The 22,868-nt window shown below is 44.4% G+C and overlaps 1 protein-coding gene across 1 annotated transcript; it reads left to right on the top strand.

The window, feature by feature from the left end:
- Positions 1–801: 801 nt before the first annotated feature.
- Positions 802–5,980, top strand: LOC124676772 (vesicle-associated protein 4-2-like). Its single transcript, XM_047212801.1, has 7 exons — positions 802–1,430; positions 2,850–2,920; positions 3,055–3,136; positions 3,229–3,344; positions 5,265–5,342; positions 5,440–5,559; positions 5,667–5,980. Exons 1-7 carry the CDS (start codon positions 1,136–1,138, stop codon positions 5,724–5,726), a joined length of 822 nt encoding a protein of 273 aa, XP_047068757.1. The 5' UTR covers positions 802–1,135; the 3' UTR covers positions 5,727–5,980.
- The last annotated feature ends 16,888 nt before the right edge of the window (positions 5,981–22,868 follow it).

Here is a 22,868-nt window from a genome sequence, read left to right on the forward strand (position 1 = left end):
CTCTCTATTTTTTTTTACACCAGGGATGATGCTCTATTCTTTCCGAAACACTGTACAAATGTAGACCCTTACAAATACATGTATATACACGCACCCCTACGAACGCACACATATCCTATATCTACAAGTAGCAACTTCGCGAGACTGAATCCAAAAAAACTAATTCAACAAGTTTTAAGATTGATGAAGTCATTACAAATATCTCGCTATTGATAGAAACGTCACTTCTTGCAGAAAGAATATTGCATTTTTAGGAGACATCAAACCTGAAGTATAAAATCTAGTATAGGCTGGAGATGTCACTACCTCTTAGACTACCCACAATGGTAGTATCATAGCTAGTATCATGCATCACATGCATGCAAAAAGCTGATGTGTCACATCAATAAATGAAGAAAGAGATGATAGTAGTATCATAGGTAGATACTGTATCATAGCACGTAAAACTAGAAAAATTAATGTCAAACCAATCTTGTACACACTTTTGCATTGAGATTCTACAAGTCACTAAATATAATTAACCTATGATACTACTATATGATACTATGCATTGTGAAGATAATATCACACACTAGTACCATATGCATGATACTACTATATGATACTCCGGGACTAGTCTTAACCATTTAACTGAATATTAATTCTTCCTAGATCTTCTATATTCCACGCTGCTCCTTTGTGGAGTACCGAGGGAAAAAATTCGAGATAGCACATTAATTCCACTTTGTGTACTACTTTGGGAGACATTTAAGTAGATAGAAATAAAGTCTTACCGCAACATGCTAAATGAGTGAGCACATTTACTTCCACTGCTGCCCGTCGGTTACCCCGTTTGTGGAAGAAAGACGCCCGTTGCGCTTGATGCGAGGAAGGGTCTAAAAAATTGCAGATCCAGCCATCGGGGTTCCATGATTAGTTTCACTATACGAGTAGCAGCATAAAGCCGTAGTCCACAGAGCAGCAAATAAAAGTCAACCAGAGAAGAGATCAAAGAGGCGAGATCGAGGATGGAGAATGTACTGTAGCGAAAGCTGAGGTGAAAGAAAGATCACTTTAGAAGAGAGAGAGAAGCGAGCGCAACCAAAACCACATCTTCCGTACCGCGTTCGTGGTAACTGGGTAACTTCCCCGGCCCATGGCGATCTCCGGCGACGACAGGTACGCGCCGCCCGCCGGCGAGTCCGGCAGCGGGAAGCTCTGGAACCTCTGCCGCATGCCCTTCAGGCAGGCCGCCGGCGCGCCGGCGCCGGCGTCGTCCTCCTCCTCCTCCGGGATCCACCACTCGGCCGGCCGCTACGGCCACGAGGCGCCCGTCGCCGGAGACGGCGCCGCTCCCGGGGCTCCGGCCGGGATCTCGACGGTGGCCAAAGCTCTGCTGCCGGCAAGGCGCCGCCTCCGGCTCGATCCGTCCAACAAGCTCTACTTCCCATGTGAGCCCTCAAGGAATTCAAGTCGTCTTTTTTAGCCCTTCTTGTTTTGTTCGCGTTAAAGATTGAGAGTAGCTCCGAAAGCTTCGGCCTTTGCCAGATTTGCTGATGCAGCCTGCGCCTTACCGTTAGATTGCATTAATTTTCGGGGTTAATTTTGGCTCCAGTTGCTCGATCTCCGTCGTCTTGTAGTGGGAATCGGTTAGTGGTGGAGGAAGTCCCGATCGATTTGGCGGATGAGTTCCTCTGTACTCTCGGGCGGCGGTTTTTTGTTGGCGAGCGGGAAAAGTTGCCATCTGAGATTCTTGATCTTGTTGCAGAGATAGAGAATATCGTCGATCTGAACGTTCGATCCAGACCGTGGTTGAATTGCTGACAGGATCTACCAATGCTGAGATCTCGAGTAGAACCTCCAAGATTCTGGAGCCACAGTTTTGGAGGCTAGCTCTATAATACGGCTGTAGCCTTAAATGTACTAGTTTTAGTGTCTACCGGTCTAGGCAACTGTCTGTTGCTAACTGCTTAGGTGATAGAACTCCTGTGTTGGTATAAAAACAAACTTATGCATCAGTTTGCTGGCTGGTTGATTTTGAGGGTTCAGTTCCCATGAAGCAACGGTAAAAGGCGTTCTTGCTACACTTGCCATGTTGTCGCCTAGGCGCACACTTGTTGGTGATCTCCAGGGCGAGTGAGGCTGCCTTTATTTCAGTCTCCTTGATGTAGCCCCATTAAGCAATGGTAAAATGTGTTTTTGCTGCAGTTGGCATTCGCCTAGCCCCACGCTTGTCGGTGATCTCCAGGGCGAGGGAGGGCGCCTATATTTCAGTTTTCTACATCCATTCCCATGAAGCAATGTAAAAGGCGTTCTTGCTGCACTTGGCATGTTGGCTGCCTAGGCGCCTACTTGTCTCCTGGGCAAGGGACGGCCGCCTCTCCCTGGTTATGGATGTTACCGAAAACTGTCCCGTGTTTTGTGAATTTGTTATTCTGTATCTAGGAAAGTGGTTAACAAACTGGAAAGCATCCGTAACAGTTACTGAAGTCGAGTTTTAGGAATGCCCTCCCGTAATTCCCAAATGAACTATTTCAATTACTTATGTATTCAATGGACAGGAAAGTTCTGACAACTTGAATGGCTTAGCTGTGTTGTTTGATTTACTTACGTCTTAATGAGTACAAGACCTGTCACATGTGGATGTGTGGTTAGCACACAACACACATAATAGGAGGCAAAATGAGCTTCAGTTTTGCTGGACTATACTCTTTAGTTCGTTTACAGTGTCTTTGACTCTTGATAGGGACCGCAAGGAAATCAGCGATCCATGTGCCGGAATCTTAGTTTACTTGTTTTTTTTCTATCTCCTTGTTTTGGTTTCCTTATGTTTACAGAATCTAATAAATCTTCTTGCTTGCCTTGTGTAGATGAACCAGGAAAGCAGGTCAAGAGTGCAATTAGGATAAAGAATACAAGCAAGTCTCATGTAGCATTTAAGGTTAGTACTGGTTATTGCTTTGCAGTTTCTCCAAGGAAGATGTGTGGAATTTGCAGTCAAAGATCTAGTGTTTAACCATAACTCTGTTGATAAAGATATTTTCCTGACTGTTAGTGGATATTCTGAATTTGTAGTTTCAAACAACTGCACCCAAGAGTTGCTTTATGCGTCCTCCTGGAGCTATACTTGCCCCTGGCGAGACTATCATAGCAACTGGTAATTGCAATTTTCACATGGATCTTTGCTTAGCAAGGTTTCCCAATATGCCTATATTTGGTACTTACTTTTGTTTCCTTTTGACCTGCCAGTTTTCAAGTTTGTCGAGCACCCAGAGAATAATGAGAATGTTCTGCAGAAGTGCAAGGTCAAGTTCAAGATTTTGAGCTTGAAGGTCCAAGGACCCATGGAATATGCTCCAGAGCTGGTTTGTGACATTTCTCTTTTCAGCTTTTACTTTTGGTCTTGTTTGCTATCTGTACTAAGTTTGGCAAACATTTCCCAGTTGCCAACGTAGATCTGTAGGTACTATTTTTATTGGAATGAAATTAGGCTCCTTAGAAACAATATCTGAATAATATGATGCTTCATCTGTATTTTCAATGAGAGGAGCCTTCCTGCATATCCCTTCTATTCAATTCTTGACTAGTGAAAATGGAACACTGGATGAGAGCCTTCTTTTTAGATAAAGAAAGAATTTTGTTGCTCTTTGCTGTTACACCGCCAAAGCTACCTTGCCAAATACAAAAATAGCTACCCCCTCTGACTTGTACTAAATCAGCGACAAGGATCGGAGGGAATAACATAAAGCAACTGAAAGCAAAATATCCAACTGCCTAGAGAGTACACTAGTCTGCACAAGATATTGCTGGCCCACTGCCTCCAGGGAAAGGCATGCCAGGAGAAGTGTATCCCACACCTCCACATGTTCCAGTGTTGACCATGATTGAAACCAATGCAGTTTGTACACTTGAAGATAAACCTGCACGGGATTAGAAAAATATCCTTCTCAAAAGTACCATCATTCAGGCAAAGATAAGAGACCAACACATAAAGCGGCCAACCCGGCTAGTATGGTAAAGTCGAACCATTTCCAACCCAAAAACCAGTTGCCAAAATTTGCGATGCTTCTGGGTGGAAATAGTCTGGAGGCCAATAGCAACAGCACAATCAAATGAGTTAAGCCTAGGTGGGGATGTCAGTTGGTCATCTCAACAGTGATAATGTGGCAATTTGTTTCCAGGGATGGAAGGTGTCGCTGATTGTCCAATAGTGCGCTCATGCCGTAGCCATAGCACAGGGACCCTACAAGATAAATGTACAACCGAAGCTCCAATCAACACTGCCAACCGCCCGAGTCACAGAAAGGGAGATGTCTGTGTGCATCTGGTGTTAAATTGCCTGGGCAGAAGCCCATTTTTTACCATATGAATACTCAAGGCCTGCCCAGGGTCAGCCGACGAGATTTCTTTAAAATACACTTTTCTTAGAGGTTAAAAAATGATATCTGTTTCAAACATTCGTTGATATAGCCACCATTACTCTGTTAGACCTTACTTGCCCAGGCTCCAAAGAGCACATATAGCCTGGGAGAAGCAATAGGGTAAGGAGAAAGTCCATTCCTGTTTGGATGCTGTTGCATGATCTTATTGTGGAGAGTCGAAGGGTCAATCATGCCCCTATTCACCTCAATTTGGCCAGTGTGCACTTTGATTTGTACTGTTGGATTTAGGTTTGGTCTATTCGAACACCATATTTTATAAGGATGGTTAGTTAGTTTGGGTAGTACCAATTTCAGAACTATAGATGGGTGAAGTTTTTTAGAGAGAATGGATGAGCAGTTCGAGTGGTGAAACTATGAATGCATTTCTTGACACTTCAATAGCATCTCGACCCTTCATTGCCTGTTACAGGCACACTGAGCTTGCCTCAGTTCCTTCCTTAGACTTGTATAGCTAGGATGCCCAAATCTGACGAGCTAAAATTCTTTCCTGAGGTAGGTTAGTCGCTTGGGGGGTCCGACTAGAAGAATGTGCTGTTAATTCATAGAATGTAACTTGATAGGGTAAATGTTGATAGAGCAATCCTAGTGCTAGGTGGTTTACTATTGTAGATTTGCAGTCCATTTTTCCATTTTCTTCTTTTAGTAGGGGGTGAGGCAATGTTTGTGCTATCCTCCATTCAAGGTGTGAACTGAAAGAGGCGCAGTTGTTTGGGATAAGGTTATGGTCTTATGGAGACTCTCTGTTTCTGACATGTGGTCAAAACCTTACTTTCATATGATAAGTAACATGCTTGAGGTGTATAGCTTGTTGTTCAGAAGGATAACTTCTTTTGTTGGCTGCAGTTTGACGAGCAAAAAGATCAAGCAGTGGTTGAGAAGATACTGAGGGTTATTTTCTTGGATGTTCAGAATCCAGGACCTGTAAGTAAATCATACCGACATTGTTAGCATACAAGAAATTTCTTCCATGGACATAGAATTGTAATAACATGTCACTCTTGTTCATTTATTTCCAAAGCAACTGGAAAAGCTAAACACGCAGCTAGCTGAGGCAGAGGCTGCCCTGGAGGCGCGGAAGAAGCCTCCAGAAGAGAATGGTCCTAAAATTGTTGGTGAAGGGCTCGTCATTGATGAATGGGTATATATCTCTTTTCAAGTCTCTTACCGTTTTCTAGACTAGATCTGGGTTCTCTTTTATATTTCGTTCTCTGTTGCTAAAATCGATCCTTCATTTGTTCGTCACAGAAAGAGCGGAGGGAAAGATACCTTGCGCAACAGCAGGTTGAAGTGGTTGACTCGGTGTAAATTGTACCTTCTTCTGCGGGAGGAGCATATGGCTTCAGCAATTGTGTTGTGATAATTCTTGTAAACAGGCTTTGTGCTAGCTTAGAGTTGTGTGGTAGTCTAGAGTTCTGCTTGCAGGATGAATGAGTCCCCAGAGAACAAGCTAACCTCAGGTTGTTTCGGTGCTCGCTGTGTAACTGTAATAACTGATATGTGATGTTGGATGCTCCTGTTGCTAAACTGGCTTGTCAGAACAATAAAGTGCATTCTGTTTATCACTTTGCGTCTTGAGAGCTGGCTTGCTTATAGTAGTGTTTTGTTAATGATGTGTTGGTTTTGAGTTTTGAGTGCCGACCCTTTTGCTGCTCTCCAAGTTGCCATGTCGTTTTGTCGTGAAGGACAAAATACCAGAATGCACGCTGTGTCTTTTGGGATTATTATACTACCCATGCTATTTTACTTGTTTAAATTGACAAGAAACTTACACACGTGAATGGGCTTAAACATGTGATGATTTTACTTCAGATACAACAATAAACTTGTTTGTGACGCAAGCCAAGGAATTTTTTTATTGGTCTTTAAGTGAGAGATTTTGCTAAGCTAAATTAAGCTGGAGTTCTATGCAGATGGGTGGAAGAAAGTTAAGGCTCAGGTGCTCAGGTGAGAATTATCCTACACGTACTTACCAATACACAGCAGATCCCCACTGCTCTTCTGCTGGTTTAATTTAATCGGCAAGTCAGTTTATTCGACTATTCAGCAGCTTAACTAATCAGTTGATCAGTTCATTCAACAACTCTGCTATTGCTAAGCTTAACTAACCACTTCATCATATATCATAGAAAAACTCGACCAACAAGGACTAGCCCACCTTTTTATTCAGAAGAAACAATCCAGGCACACATACTTTGCGAACCCAAACTTGTCTAGGGGTAGCCAGCCGGTTAAATCTCAGTTCTCTGTTAGTAATGCACTTCATCTACAGAAATGTACAAATCATATCGTACAAATGTTAAATGTCTACATTTAATAGATTATAAAAGGAGATCACCACAGTTCTACTTTTAATGTTCGTACTATGCAATTTGCTAACTAGCGCGTATTTATGCTGTACTATAAGAATCTAGTAAAGGATTTTCCCAACTTGGTCATTTCCTTCTCGATCGACTATGTTTCTTTTCAACTGGTTCTCCTTGTTTTCGTTTCCAACTTTCTTTTTCTTCTCAATTACGTGTTGGTGTTGGTATACATCCCTCCCACCAAAAGCAAACACATCAAGGGCTGAGATCGGTCCGTACCTCTTTATAGTTAAGGTTATGAGGGGGTACAGAGCGATCTCAGTTTTTAATGGGTTTTACTTCTAGCTCTGTTTTTTTCCTTTTTAATTAAATCCTTCCAAACCTTGTTTTCTTCTCAACTACTAGAGTTTGAAAGTTTGCATTCATGTAAAACGACACATTCCCTCCAATCCACAATAAGTGACGTTGATTTAGTACAAAAGTATTTATCAGCAGACTCGTAAATATTCTAAGTCCAAAGGATAACAAACTTTCTCACGGTGGCATCCACTTGTGGAGAAAAATATAGGCTGTGACCAGACAGCAATGATAATGATGTCCCACGATGAGATTCGAAAGATCTCTAGTCCATATTATATTTGCAACGGATCTGATAATCTATGCGCTTATCTTCAGTCACTGCCGCTTTAATCGCCAATAGGTAGAGGCTGACTCAAGAATTAATCCCACTTAATGAGCATTATAAATTATGCATGACGTTTAAAATTATACCTGATGATGATGGTGATGGTGATGGTGATGGAGATGGATGCTGTTGACTCTCTAACGCTGGTAATGATGCTAGTTTCTGTCAGGTAAGCAAAGACATCTGAGGGAGCTCCAAATTACTGAAAGAGATGTGCGGATTTAAAATTAAATACGTCCGACTGAACATGAACTCTTTCTTCTTAGCTGGATAGAAGAGATCCTTTGCTTCGTACAAAGAAGTAATAGTTCGTACTCATATCCGTTGGAGATTGATGCTTATCTCGACTTGGTAAAATAGTACTGTACCAAGAGTTGTATGCATCCTAATGGCTGCTTTGACATTGTCAGAGTAGCAAAAAGAAAGGAGCGGCACATGCAGCAACAAGCTAGGATGATGATGCTCCAGCCGTCCAGGTAAGCTCGGTTAGAACTTATCCATATCAGTAACCGTATCCGCATGTGGTTTTCATGGAATCAACGCGCTGTTGCAGAGAAGACAAGCAACCATACCTGCAGTCCATATCCAAACCAGGCTGATCGGGAGCCATACCATTGGCCTCGTGGAACCAATGGTCTACTCAGCCACCTGTTTCGCCGTTGGCTGCGAAACCATTGGCCACTGAAAAAGTAGCCCGTGTGCCATCGCGGCGACTGTATATATACACGCCTCAGCTATCACTTGCCACTTCCACTTCTCCATCTACACGTCAACACTTCAGAAACATCACATTCAGAGATTCTTTGAGTTGGGAAAGAGCTTGATCTTTGAGTTGGAGGTTTCGTTTGCAGGCTACGTTTGGCATCTTCAGGACAACGAAAATGAGGTTTGCGATGGCAAACAAGGCATACATGGCGGTGACGCTGGGCGCGGCCATGGAGCTGAAAGAGCAGGTTGCCAAGCCGTGCTCTGCCGCGGTCAAGCGGAACTTGCCGGTGGTTACTGTCCGGCCGTCGGCCGGCAAAGTCGACGGCGTGCCGGTTGCCGCCGAGGAGTCGCTGAGGATGGTCATGTACCTTAGCTGCTGGGGTCCATGCTAGGCTAGATTGACACTTGACAAGCTGTAAATACATGGCTTTTTCCTTTTGAGACGGGTAAATACATGATCATCTGGTCGAAAGCATGTCGTGATTCTGAGGTAGTATTGGTTGCAGCTGCCGACAGATCGAACTGGTTACGCTCACCCAGAATTGATTCCAATCCTCTGATGCTTTGTTTGTGAGAAATCCTCTGAATTTCTTAGCCTCGAAGAAAAGCTCAACTAAGAGAAACTAGATTCCAGCTAAACATTCAGAAGTTGACTATAATTTTCTTATAATTTTTTTCGACATAATCCCTCTACATAAAGGTGAGATGACAACCCAACTTGCCCCATCAATCTTCTTCAGATGTCCCTCCAAAGAAGAGAGGAAACAGAAACAAATGCTTCGCCCTCTCGTGTCCCTAAATGCTTCTTCAATGGATGATTACACATGGATTCCAAGAACCTACGAGTAACAAACTCACGAATTTTTGCTTTTCACGAATTCTCACAAAGAACTTAAATCCGTACACCAAATGCAATTGCGAGAATACAAGAAGTGTCAAGTCCTCCTCTCATAAATTTCACCAGAACAAGTACAATTACGATGTAGAAATATGAAGAAAAAAATAAAGAAGCAAATCCACAGAAGACACCAAAATTTAGACCCAAAACTTGCCCTCACAAAGAGGAGATATTGATTGATGAAAATGTAAATCCCCCCTCTCTTCCCTCATAAAGATGCAATAATCATTAACTTGATTGAGTGAAAGCAATCTTAAGAGGGTTAATAATGGAGAGGAAAAATGAGAGTGGCGATATGTAGGCCGAGCTACACGAGTAGGCCATTTTTTGAATCTATCAAAATTTCATTTTAAACATGTCAAAAAAAATTCGAAACAAATACCATGGTCTAGAGAATGTTGGAATCTATCAATTTGTAAGTTTTCAGGTTGAAATACATTGTATTTTGACTCACAAAAAATAAAAAATCTTGATTTTATTATTGATGAATAGTAATGAAGAGTACACTATAATCTAAATTTTTCCATTTTGTGATATTTTATTATTTTTACTGAGGGAAAAATATAATGTATTTCAATCTCAAAATTACACATTGATAGATTCCAACATTCTCTGCGTCTATGCATTTTTTCAAAATTTTCTAAAACTATAAAATCAAAAAATTAAAGTTTTTGAAAAAAAAACCGGGCTACATGTAGCCCGGGCTATAAAAGAAGTTTTCGGGAAAAAAACTTGCTCAAAGTTCGGAGAATCAATGAAAAGAAGACCCTTTAGTAACCTCCCCTTCTGAAAGGATCGTATGCCGCACCTAGAAGGGGGGTGAATAGGTGCTAACCAATTTTTAGTTCTTTTTCAGTTTAGGCTTGACACAAAGGTAAATTCTCTAGATGCAACTAAGTGAATTTACCTATATGACAATGTTACCAACTAAACAAGATATAGCTACGCAATATATAGGAGATATAATAGGATAGAGGTAACCGAGAGTGGAGCACGCGATGACACGGAGATGATTCCCGTAGTTCACTTCCTTTGCAAGAAGGTACGTCTACGTTTGGAGGAGTGTGGTTGCTACGAAAGCCAAACCAATAGCCACGAAGGCTTCACTCAGATCTCTGTGAGCAACGTCACGAAGGCCTTGCCCACTTCCACTAAGGGATTTCCTCGATGCGGAAACCGGACCTTTACAAGGTTCTTGGGGCACACATCCACGACCAAATTGGAGGCTCCCAAATCTGTAACAACACAACAAATCAACAAGAGTACATCAACAACAACAACTAGGGATCCAAAGAGGAACACTAGCAAGGGGGCCCTCAAGCATATGAGGGGGAAATGAAAACCGCTTCAGTGAGGATGTGTAGATCGGGGTCTTCTCCTTCGATTCTCTAAAGCACAAGGGATTTGGGTGGTTGAGGGAGGAGATCCGGCTATTTTGGTGTTCTTGGTGGCTCAGCAGTGGTGGATGATGTTCTTAGGGTTTGAGCACCTTTCCAAGGTAGGAGAAGGAGGGTATTTATACTACACCAACTATTCTGCCCGTTGGAGGAGAATCGCCGGCAGTGCCGGCCTTGAGACGCCGGCAGTGCCGGCCACTTTCTGAATCTTCAGGTCGACAGGCAGACTGGCAGTGCCGGGCCAGAATCGCCGGAAGTGCCGGGGTGCACTCACCGGCAGTGCCGGCCTGGAACCACCGGCAGTGCCGGCCCAGTACCGCCGGCAGTGCCGGCCAGGGACAGGCTTCTGCTTGTTCTTCTTCTTTTCTTCCTTTTTGAGTGGGTCGAGATTTACCCGTGGTATCTTTTCTATATCTGTAATCCACTTAGCACATAGTTAAATTGTCACCGGAGTTGTTAACAAACACACAAAACTCAGAGATCATGAAATGTTCTTTCAATCTCCCCCTTTTTGGTGTTTGATGACAATACCGGGATTTTGCAAAGTATAGAGCAAGAATAGCATTGTGTTTGGCATAAGAGAGAAACCCCCCCTGGATGTGTGCATGCAAGAAATTTAGTGCTTGAATATATATGCACACATTAGGTAGAGAGCAACTTTAACTTTCAAGGTAGAAAGCACAATGCTTATAAGGCAAATATGACAGAAGATGTATGGAAGAAAATAAAAGTTGAGATGTGATGATCATACCCTTTCATAATGACATCCTCAACATTTCATGACCATAATCTCAATTTCATGAACAAGAGTACCATAATCATATCAAGTATCCACTTGAGATAAATCCGTAGACAGGTTGAGATATATAAGAAGACCATACCATTTCATGACAATACTCTCAACCATATAGAATACCGAAGACCATAACAATAATTCACTCACTAAAAGGTCTTGCCCACCACACATAGAACAGAGTTTTAAACAATATAAAACACAAGATACGGTTCAACATAAGCATAGATGATAAAAGGAGGACACAAGCTTTAACGGAATGATAAAAGGCAAATGCTTGTGCCCTCAAACCCCTAGCAAATCCCGTGCAAGTCCTACTAGACCTTCTTCTCCCCCTTTGGCAACAAGACACCAAAAAGGAGAAAAGAAGCGATGCTACATCGTCCCATGAAGGCTCACTCATCCTCGGAGGATTCCTCCGACTCTTCATCATCTTCGGACTCGGCGGGCTCAACATCATCACTAGCGGGGCGCTGATGACCCACAAGTATAGGGGATCGCACCAGTCTTCGAGGGAAGTAAAACCCAAATTTATTGATTCGACACAAGGGGAGGTAAAGAATACTTATAAGCCTTAACAACTGAGTTGTCAATTCAGCTGCACCTGGAAAATCACTAGTAACAGGGGTGATGTGAAAGTAGCAGATGATATGAGAGCAGTAGTAACAAGATAACACGGCAGCAGTAATAGTAACACGGAGGCAATGACACCGGAAAATAGTTGATACTACTTCCAATGACATGTAGAACGAGTATATGATGATGAGAGATGGACCGGGGTTCCCGACTATCTACACTAGTGGTAACTCTCCAATAACAAGTGTTGGGTGAACAAATTACGATTGGGCAATTGATAGGATTGAAATAGCATTAAGACAGAACATCAAGATTATTAATCATGTAGGCATGTTTTCCATATATAGTCATACGTGCTCGCAATGAGAAACTTGTACAACATCTTTTGTCCTACCAGCCGGTGGCAGCCGGGCCTCTAGGGAATCTCTCGGAAATTAAGGTACTCCTTTTAATAGAGCACCGGAGCAAAGCATTAACACTTGGTGAAAACATGTGATCCTCATACCTAAGCCTTCCCCTCCAGTTATCCCAGTTGTTGTCACTCTGGGGCCTCGGGTTCCGGACATAGACATGTGAAAACAACTTGTAGATACAATCTAAGCAATAAGTATAGAGCTTAAATCTAAGATCATGCCACTCGGGCCCTAGTGACAAGCATTAAACACAACAAGATTGCACAGCAACAATAACTTCACAAACTTTATAGATAGACTAATCATAATGTAACAATCCATCGGATCCCAACAAACACAACACCGATTACATCAGATGAATCTCAATCATGTAAGGCAGTTCATGAGACCATTGTATTGAAGTACATGGGGGAGAGAATACCAAGTAGCTACAGCTAGAACCCGTAGTCCATGGGGGACTACTCACGGAGCATGATGGAGGCGGTGGCGTCGATGGAGATGGCTTCCGGGGGCACTTCCCCGTCCCGGCAGGGTGCCGGAACGAGACTTCGTCCCCGAATTGGAGTTTCGCGATGGTGGCGGCGCCCCGGAGTCTTTCTGGAGTTTCGTCAATTGGTGTCGATGTTTTAGGTCAGGACGGCTTAAATAGGCGAAGAGACGGAGTCGGAGGGGCCACGGGGCCTCCTCACACTAGGGGGGCGCCCCCCCTTGGGCCGCGCCGCCCACACGTGTGGCCCCCCAGGGCACCCCTCTAGTCCCACTCTGGCTTTCTGGAAGCTTCCGGGAAAAATAAGGTTTTGGGCGTTGATTTCGTCCGATTCCGAGAATATTGCCCGAACAGCCTTTCTGGAACCAAAAACAACAGAAAACAGGAACTGCCACTGTGGCATCTTGTTAATAGGTTAGTTCCGGAAAATGCATAAAAACATTATAAAGTGCAAGCAAAACATGTAAGTATTGTCATAAAACAAGCATGGAACATCAGAAATTATAGGTACGTTGGAGACGTATCAGCATCCCCAAGCTTAGTTCCTGCTCGCCCTCGAGCAGGTAAACGATAAAAAGAATAATTTCTGTAGTGACATGCTACTTACATAACCTTGATCATACTATTATAAAGCATATGAGATGAATGCAATGACTCAAGGCAATGATCTATAGTTGCTAACAAATAGATAACATATAGCAAAACTTTTCATGAATAGTAATTTCAAGACAAGCATCAAAAGTCTTGCATAAGAGTTAACTCATAAAGCAATAAATTCAAAGTAAAGGCATTGAAGCAACACGAGAGGAAGATTTAAGTTTCAGCAGCTTGCTTTCAACTTTCAACATACATATCTCATGGATAATTGTCAGCACAAAGTAATATGATGAATGCAAATAAGCAAGTATGTAAGAATCAATGCACAGTTGACACAAGTGTTTGCTTCTAAGATGGAAGGAAGTAGATAAACTGACTCAACATAAAGTAAAAGAAAGGCCCTTCGCAGAGGGAAGCAGGGATTAAATCATGTGCTAGAGCTTTTTAAGTTTTGAAATCATATAGAGAGTATAAAAGTAAAGTTTTGAGAGGTGTTTGTTGTTGTCAACGAATGGTAGTGGGCACTGTAACTACCTCATCAACCAGACTTTCAAGAGCGGCTCCCATGAAGGACGTTATCTCTACCAGCAAGGTAGATCATCCCTCTTCTCTTTTGTTTACACATGTATTTTAGTTTCATTATTTATGGATGACACTCCTCCCAACCTTTGCTTACACAAGCCATGGCTAACCGAATCCTCGGGTGCCTTCCAACAATCTCATACCATGGAGGAGTGTCTATTTGCAAAATTAAGTTGCTAACTGATGAATCAGGGCAAAACATGTGAAGAGAATTATTAATGAAAGTTAATTAATTGGGGGCTGGGAACCCCGCGCCAACTCTTTTTGCAAAATTATTGGATAAGCGGATGAAGCCACTAGTCCATTGGTGAAAGATGCCCAACAAGATTGAAAGATAAAACACCACATACTTCCTCATGAGCTATAAAACATTGACACAAATAAGGAGTAATAAAGTTTTGAATTGTTTAAAGGTAGCACATGAAGTATTTACTTGGAATGGCAGAAAATACCACATAGTAGGTAGTTATGGTGGACACTCATGGTATAGGTTTTGGCTCAAGGTTTTGGATGCACGAGAAGCATTTCCTCTCAGTACAAGGCTTTGGCTAGCAAGGTTATTTGAAGCAAACACAAGTATGAACCGGTACAACAAAACTTACATAAGAACATATTGCAAGCATTATAAGACTCTACACTGTCTTCCTTGTTGCTCAAACACAATTACCAGAAAATATCTAGACCTTAGAGAGACCAATCATGCAAACCAATTTCAACAAGCTCTACGGTATTTCTCCACTAATAGGTTTAAACTACATGATGCAAGAGAAACATGATCTACTTGAGAGCTCAAAACAATTGCCAAGTATCAAATTATCCAAGACAATATGAAGCATTTTCTGTTTCCAACCAAATAACAATAAATGCAATAGCTTCCAACTTTTGTCATTGAACATTAAAAGTAGAACGAAGAACACAAGTGTTCATATGAAAAAGCGGAGCGTGTATCTCTACCATACAAGGATTGCTAGGATCCGATCTTATTCAAACAAAACATAAATAAAAACACACAAACGCTCCAAGTAAAGAACATAAGATGTGACCGAATAAAAATATAGTTTCAATAGAAGAAACCTGATAAGTTGATGAAGAAGGGATGCCTTGGGCATCCCCAAGCTTAGACGCTTGAGTCTTCTTGAAATATGCAGGGATGAACCGCGGGGGCATCCCCGAGCTTAGACTTTTCACTCTTCTTGATCATATATCATCCTCCTCTCTTGACCCTTGAAAACTTCCTTCACACCAAACTTCTCATAAACTTCATTAGAGGAGTTAGTACTCAAAAAACTTTAATCCACCTTGGCCCTGTAGTGACACATTGCAAGAACTCAATAAAACATTAGCTACAGACTCTCCACGTCTAGAAAGCCTCACTTAAAGTCCACAAGAGACAATGCAAAAAACAGAGACAGAATCTGTCAAAACAGAACAACCAGTAAAGACGAATTTTTAAGAGGTACTTACGTTGCTCAAATCAGAAAACTCAAAACTAATGAAAGTTGCGTACATATCTGAGTATCACGCACGTAAATTGGCAGATTTTTCTGAGTTACCTACAGAGAAACATACCCAAATTCGTGACATCAAGAAATCTGTTTCTGCGCAGTAATCCAAATCTAGCATCACCCTTCTATTAGAGACTTAACTTGGCACAACATTGCAATAAAATAGAGATAATGAGAGGTTGCTACAGTAGTAACAACTTCCAAGACACAACAAAATAGTAGCAAAATAAAAACATGGGTTATCTCCCAAGAAGTGCTTTCTTTATAGCCATTAAGATGGGCTCAGCAGTTTTAATGATGCACTCGCAAGAAATAAGAGTTGAAGCAAAAGAGAGCATCAAAAAGCAAATTCAAAACACATTTAAGTCTAACCCACTTCCTATGCATAGGAATCTTGTACACAAATAAATTCATGAAGAACAAAGTGACAAGCATAAGAAGGTAAAACAAGAGTAACTTCAAAATTTTCAGCATATAGAGAGGTGTTTTAGTACGTACCATGCAAATTTCTACAACCATATTTTCCTCTCTCATAATAATTTTCAGTTGCTTCATGAGAAAACTCAACAACATAACTATCACATACAGCATGATTTTCATGATTCACAAACACATAATTTTTATCAAGCTCGGAAATAATAGGATCAAAACTTTCAAACCCTCTTTTATCAATAATGTAACAAGATGATTGATCATTCTTAAAAGATATGGGACTCATAGATAAAGTCAAGAACTCTCCAATCCCATTTTCATTAGTAGTACAATTAATAGTATCAAGTAACATAGGACCATCATCTAGAGATTTATCATAAACATTCACCAAGAAAAACTCTTTAGTACCATGCATTTCGACATCAGGCACAAACAAAGCATTATTATAAAATTTATCAAAATAGCATGGATTATCATAGATAACAGGAGCATAATTATTCTCACAAGTTTTACTCATAGGTAATATTTCAAGAGAATCCACAGGAACATAACATTCATCCTCTTTTGGTAAGCATGGAGGACAATCAAATAGTGTAAGAGATAAAGAGTTACTCTCATTAGAAGGTTGGCATGGGTAGCTAATCCATTCTTCCTCCTTTTGTTCATCACTCTCCTCTTCTTTTTCATCCAAGGAGCTTTCAGGTTCATCAATTTCCTCCTCTTTTTCATCCAATGAGCTTTCAGGTTCACCAATTTCTTCTTCCACTGGTTCCTGCAAATTGTGAGTGCATTCTTGTGCATTAATGAGTCTCTCTTTATAATCAATGATATAAGGATTATCACTCGTAGCTTTCTATGCAAAAATTAAGGATAGAAGAGACATAATCTTTAAGGTCCTTACAAACAACACAAGTTTCATAATTTTTAGCAATGAAGGATTCGATCTCAGAAGCTCCCATAAACAAAACAAATTGTTCTACTTCTTCGAACCCAAAATGAATATAGCTATTCCAATTATAGTTCTTAATTAAAACTTCTTCACTAAAGCCACATTGAAATTTAAGATGTTTAGTATCCTGTTGAGAGCAACAATTTATATCATGGCGTTTAAGCAAGATTTTAGCAATTGTATTCAGTTTTTCTATCACGAGCACTCATAACTTTACCCGTTCTTGATTCTCTATAATTATTATATAATTCAATAAGCTCCAAATAGGTTGTAGGTTCTCCCATAATAGCAGTTTTTAATTTTTCGGTTTTTCAAATTTTTATGGATTTTCGGGTATATGAGGAAAATAAAACAAGACAAAAACAAACTAGACAGAAGTAAAATAAAACTAGACAGAAATAAACTAAGCACAAATAAACTAGACAAAAGTAAACTAAGCAAAACAAAATAAAATAAAACAGAGAGAGAGGTAGAGTGTACTCCCCAGGTGAACTTATGAGTAGAGCTATGCCTCCCCGGCAACGGCGCCAGAAAATAGTCTTGATGACCCACAAGTATAGGGGACCGCAACAGTCTTCGAGGGAAGTAAAACCCAAATTTATTGATTCGACACAAGGGGAGGTCTTGTTTCAAAGTGGATCTGGTCCTTGAGGGCGTCCCCCCGCATGCTTTCGATAAGGAGGTGATTGGAGATCTCTTGGGATCGTCTTGCGTGCTCGATGTTGTCGCGCCGGCGACGGCGAGCAGGGCGGAGCTTGCTACGGTAAAGATCTCTGCTTGGACCAACGACGTTGAGAAGATTCCGCCAGTGGTGGACCTCGTCATCCCTGAGCCCCTTGAGTCTGGCGAGGAGACCCCTTCGCCTACTCAGGTGCACTCAGATGACTCGGGTAGCACCGTTCCATCCTCGCCGGTGCTGGAGCAGAAGGTGCTCAAGTACAAGATCTTGCTCCATGTTGATAAGGTTTCTCTGAATCCGGTGGCAGCCCTGGATGTTAGTTCTTCTGGAGTCCAGGCTGGAGATGACAGGAGGGCTGGGTCGGTCGCCGGAGCTGTCTGACGGCCACCGTGGAAGCTTGGTGTCCCAGACAGGCGCGGAGGCGCAGGGTCTGGGCCCACAGATGCCGGGCTGGGTCCACAAAGGACTTACTGCCAGGTGGCAGCGGCATCAGAGAGTTGGCGTCTCCCTCCTATGGATGGACGGCCAGCGCTGGGTGCCTCGAGGAGCAGACCGAGTTTGATTTCAAATCAGGTCTTGGTCAACAGGGCGGATGGCGACAGGACGCTGGCACAAACCGACAGCCTTAACACGCTGCGGGGCTCTGATCCCGTTGGCGATGCTGTCGGGGAGGTTTCTTTAAGAGACTTGGACAAGGAGCCTACGGCGGATGGCGGGGACCACATGTCCAGCTCTCTACCTGTGGAGGAACACGCGGCTAGCCCTGGGTCGACGAGTGTGCGGGGCATTTCTGACGACCAGACATGCAGCGACAGCTCTTGTGAGGATATTGACAAGGAAGTTCCTGTTGGAGTGGGGCCTTTGGGTGACACCGCTGCCCAAGGAAAATATGGAGGCTTTGTTGAGGTTTCTCTCACTGGTGATGAGGAGTGCTACGGAGATGGCAGCGCTGCCCAAGCCCAGATCACTGAGCCCTGCCAGTTGGACTCGGCCTGCAACACCCCACGGCCCACAGCGGTGCCCGAACCCCTTCTGGCAGGCCCAACGGAGGTGATTAGTGCCACGCAGTCGATCCTCCATGGCCCAACGTCGGCCAGAGCTTCCAATCCATCTATGTCTGATGAAGAGGCGATCGCTCTTGGACGCATGAAGAGCTTCTGTGCCAAGATCCTGAAGGCCTTGGCGCCTCCCCTGCTGAAGGAAGTACAGGTGGCGTCCTCTCTTCGCCCGGACGCGGAGCCGTTTACGCCTCAGCGCAGCGCGAGGTTTACGCCAACGCCATCGCCAGCGACGATGAACAAGAACAAGGGTTCCAAGAAAGCTTCGGCGGCAGAGACGGTTCTGCTGAAAGCCCTAGGGATCACCCCCTCCGAGCTGGCGGTAGACGAGAATGCACTGTCGGAATTCCGACAGTTCTTTGATTCTCCGGTGCGTGAGCCACATCTGCAAGTGCTGGCATCCATCTTCGGGAAGACAATGCCATCAAGGAGAGAGCTCCTCCGGCAGGAGGCCATGGAGTTTGGCGTCTGCGTGTAGCGCAAGCGAGTCTAGGAGTAGGAGTCTTTCTGTTCCTTTATGGATTTAGACCCAGAGATTTTGTGCTGGAATCCTCGAGGCCTCAATGACTCGGCCAAGAGAGATTCGATCAGGGAGTTGATTGACACGCTTAGGGTGAATCTGGTGTGCTTTCAGGAGACGAAGCTTAATGTCATCGATAGGTTTATTGTAAATCAGTGCCTGGGGCCGTCGTTTGATGCCTATGACTACCTGCCGGCGGTAGAGACTCGTGGGGGAATTCTCCTAGCCTGGAATTCTATGGCCCTTAGCATCCATAATGTCGTGCGAGATTCCTTTGCAATCTCAGGAGAGGTGCACATGCGCGATGGTTTTGTCTGGTGGATCACGGTGGTGTATGGTCCCCAAGCCACGGTGGACAAAATACAGTTCCTCAGAGAGCTGTCCGAGCGACGTGCTCGCTGCCCGGGGCCTTGGCTGATCCTCGGCGACTTCAATATGATCCTTCGCGCCTCGGACAAAAGCAACGGGAACCTGCATACGAGAAATATGCACAGATTCAGAGATTTTGTGGAGACAAATGAGCTTAGGGAGCTGTACCTGCACGGGCGTAGGTTTACCTGGAGCAATGAAAGACGCGTGCCAACTATGTCCAAGATAGATAGAGTGTTCGCCTCCGTCGATTGGGATCTGCAATACCCTGACACCTTCTTTCAAGCTCTGTCGTCCTCGGTTGCGGATCACTCACCTTTGCATCTCTCCATGACGGCAACTAACAGACCTGCCAGGCGGTTCAGATTTGAAACCTTCTGGTTCAAACTCGAGGGCTTCGACGAGGCGGTCAAGGAGGGCTGGCATTGCGACGATAACATCTTAGACCCCTTCCTTCGGCTTGACTCCTGCTTCAGGAATCTTGCGTCGCACCTACAATCCTGGAGTAGTAAAAGGGTTGGTAATCTTAAGCTCCAAATCGCTATGGCCAATGTACTCATTCATCGTTTCGACGCGGCGCAGGAGGTTAGGCGTACTGACGCTCGAAGAGGGATGGCTAAGGAAAACTCTAAAACGTACTGTGCTTGGGCTGTCCTCTATGGAACGCACTATGGCACGTCAGAGATCAAGACTGAGATGGCTCAAAGATGGTGATGCCAACACTAGCCTTTTCCACGCCGTGGCCAACGGGCGACGCACTAGAAACTACATACCGGCGCTTAAACACCAGGGAGAACTTATCACGGAGCAATCTGCTAAGGAAAAGCTTTTCTTCGATGCTTACTCTAGCCTGATCGGGGAGATTCGGACCCGTGATCACACCCTGGACCTGGAGGAGCTTGGCATGCACGCTCACGAGGATGAGCTGAGAGAGATGGGCAATATCTTTTCTGAAGCGGAGATCTGGGAGGTTATCAAAGAGTTGCCGCCGGAGCGGGCACCTGGGCCTGATGGTTTCATAGGGGCGTTTTACCAGCGGGCATGGCCCATTATCAAGCCACAGGTCCTGGCGGCCATCGCCAAGCTCTCGGTTGGAGATGGGAGGTCTTTCGGAAAGCTGAATCGTGCGATCATCATACTCATTCCCAAGAAGCCTGACGCTGAGGAGGTGGGCGACTTCAGGCCTATCAGCCTGGTGCACAGTTTTGCGAAGCTTTTCACGAAGCTTATGGCTAATCGTTTGCGCCCGAAGATGGAGCGGTTAGTGAGCAAGAACCAATCTGCGTTCATCAAGGGCAGGCTGTTGCATGACAACTTCATTCTTGTCCGGCAGATGGCGTGCAAGATACATCTTAGAGGGGAACCGGGGGTGTTGCTCAAACTCGACATATCCAGGGCCTTTGACTCACTCTCGTGGGCGTTTCTGTTTGAGATCCTGAGGAAACTTGGCTTCCCGGAGCTGTGGATCCAATGGACGGCTATCTCGCTTCGAACTGCTAGCACGCGGATTTCAGTCAATGGATCCCTTGGCGCCAAGATTTGCCATGCCCGTGGACTCCGACAGGGCGATCCCCTGTCGCCCCAACTTTTTGTCCTTGCGATGGAGGTCATAACGCTGATGGTGTGTAGAGCAGCAGAAGCCGGGCTGCTCTCAAGTCTGGGCAATTGCACCCAGCTGCAGCACGTGTCTATCTACGCCGATGATGTTGTCCTGTTTCTGAAGCCATCTATCCAGGATCTTGTCACTGTTAAGGAGCTCATGGAGGCTTTCGGTGCGGCTTCAGGGCTGATGATAAATTACAACAAAACCTCGGCCACCCTGATTAGGAGCTCTATTGAGGACAGTGATAAGGTCGCCTCATTACTGCGCTGCACGATCACTAAGTTCCCTATCAAATATCTAGGGCTACAGCTGTCGCTTTGGCCGCTTACAAGGGCCCAGTGGCAGCCGGTGCTTGACTCTGCGACACGCATTGTGCCGGCTTGGCAGAAGAGCTTGATCACCAGGCCGGGACGTTTAGTGCTAGTCAGGTCAGTTATGACAGCAAGATTAGTTCACCACCTGATCATTGCGGATACCCCGGCTTGGTTGTTGGAGGAGATCGATAGGAGCTTGCGAGGCTTTCTCTGGGCAGGAAAAGATAGAGCTAATGGAGGACAGTGCCTTGTTGCTTGGCACCAAGTGTGCAAGCCTAAGGAATTCGGCGGGCTTGGGGTGAAAAATCTCCATCTTCAGGGGCTTGCGCTCAGGGTTCGCTGGGAATGGGTGAGACGCACTGATGGCTCTAGATCTTGGCAAGGGCTGCCGCTCATCAAGGACGACAAAGCCCGGGGCGTGTTTGACAGTATGGTTCGCATTACAGTCGGAGAAGGAAGGAAAGTCCTCTTCTGGAGGGATCGCTGGATTGGGGGCAGATCTGCCCATGACATCGCCCCCGGGATCACCTTGCATGTCAAAACGAGGATTAAGAACTCCAGAACCGTTGCCCAAGCCATGAACCAGAACGCTTGGATAAATGACATCGCTGGCAACTTGGCCACACTCGGAGCAAGGGAGTGCACCGCTCTTTGGGCGGCTGTGCACAGCGTGCCAAGGAACGACGCTGACCCGGACACCTTCACTTGGCCATGGTCCTCATCGGGCTCCTACACAGCCAGATCTACCTATGCTATGCTCTCGCAGGGAGCCGTCAGGTTCCAACTTCACAAAGCTATCTGGCAGGCCAAAGCTGCTTCCAAAAGCAAATTCTTTATGTGGCTTGCTGTCCAGCACAGGATCTGGACTTCGGATCGGCGACAGAGACATGGGCTACAGGACCAATCCTCGGCCTGTTTGTATGCTGCCAGGAGGAAGATACCGCGGAGCATCTCCTGGTTCAATGTGTAGTGGCCAGGGAGGTTTGGTTCCGGTCTGCCCAAATGCTTGGAATCAACCTCAGCACACCGGAGAGCTCTGATACGATCGAAGCTTGGTGGATGGAGGAGAGGAGGAAGTGCCGAGCGAAGGACAGGAAGTGGCTCGATGGCCTAGTATGCACAGTGGGGTACGCGCTGTGGAAAAACAGGAACGCCGAGGTCTTCCGAAGCTCAGCTAGGAGCCGCACCCCTATGATCATAGCCACCGCCATTGTGGAGGAGTGCAAGATGTTGTGCAATCTGTGGAGAGCTCAGAGAGGGGGAGGAGTAGGAGATATTAATGTAGTTGTGAGAGAGTAGCCTTTTTCCTTTTTTTGGAGTCTTTGGTGCCTGATGTTTGTATTGGGCATCATTTCTTGTATATTATCTCTGCCTTCTATAAAATTAAGGTACGCAATTGCGTACTCTCGAAAAAAAAAGACACAAGGGGAGGTAAAGAATACTTATAAGCCTTAACAACTGAGTTGTCAATTCAGCTGCACCTGGAAAAGCACTAGTAACAGGGGTGATGTGAAAGTAGCAGTGATATGAGAGCAAGAGTAACAAGTAACACAGCAGCGAGTAATAGTAACGAGAGGCA

The sequence above is a fragment of the Lolium rigidum genome, chromosome 7, assembly GCF_022539505.1.
Source record: "Lolium rigidum isolate FL_2022 chromosome 7, APGP_CSIRO_Lrig_0.1, whole genome shotgun sequence".
Lineage (NCBI taxonomy): Eukaryota > Viridiplantae > Streptophyta > Magnoliopsida > Poales > Poaceae > Lolium > Lolium rigidum.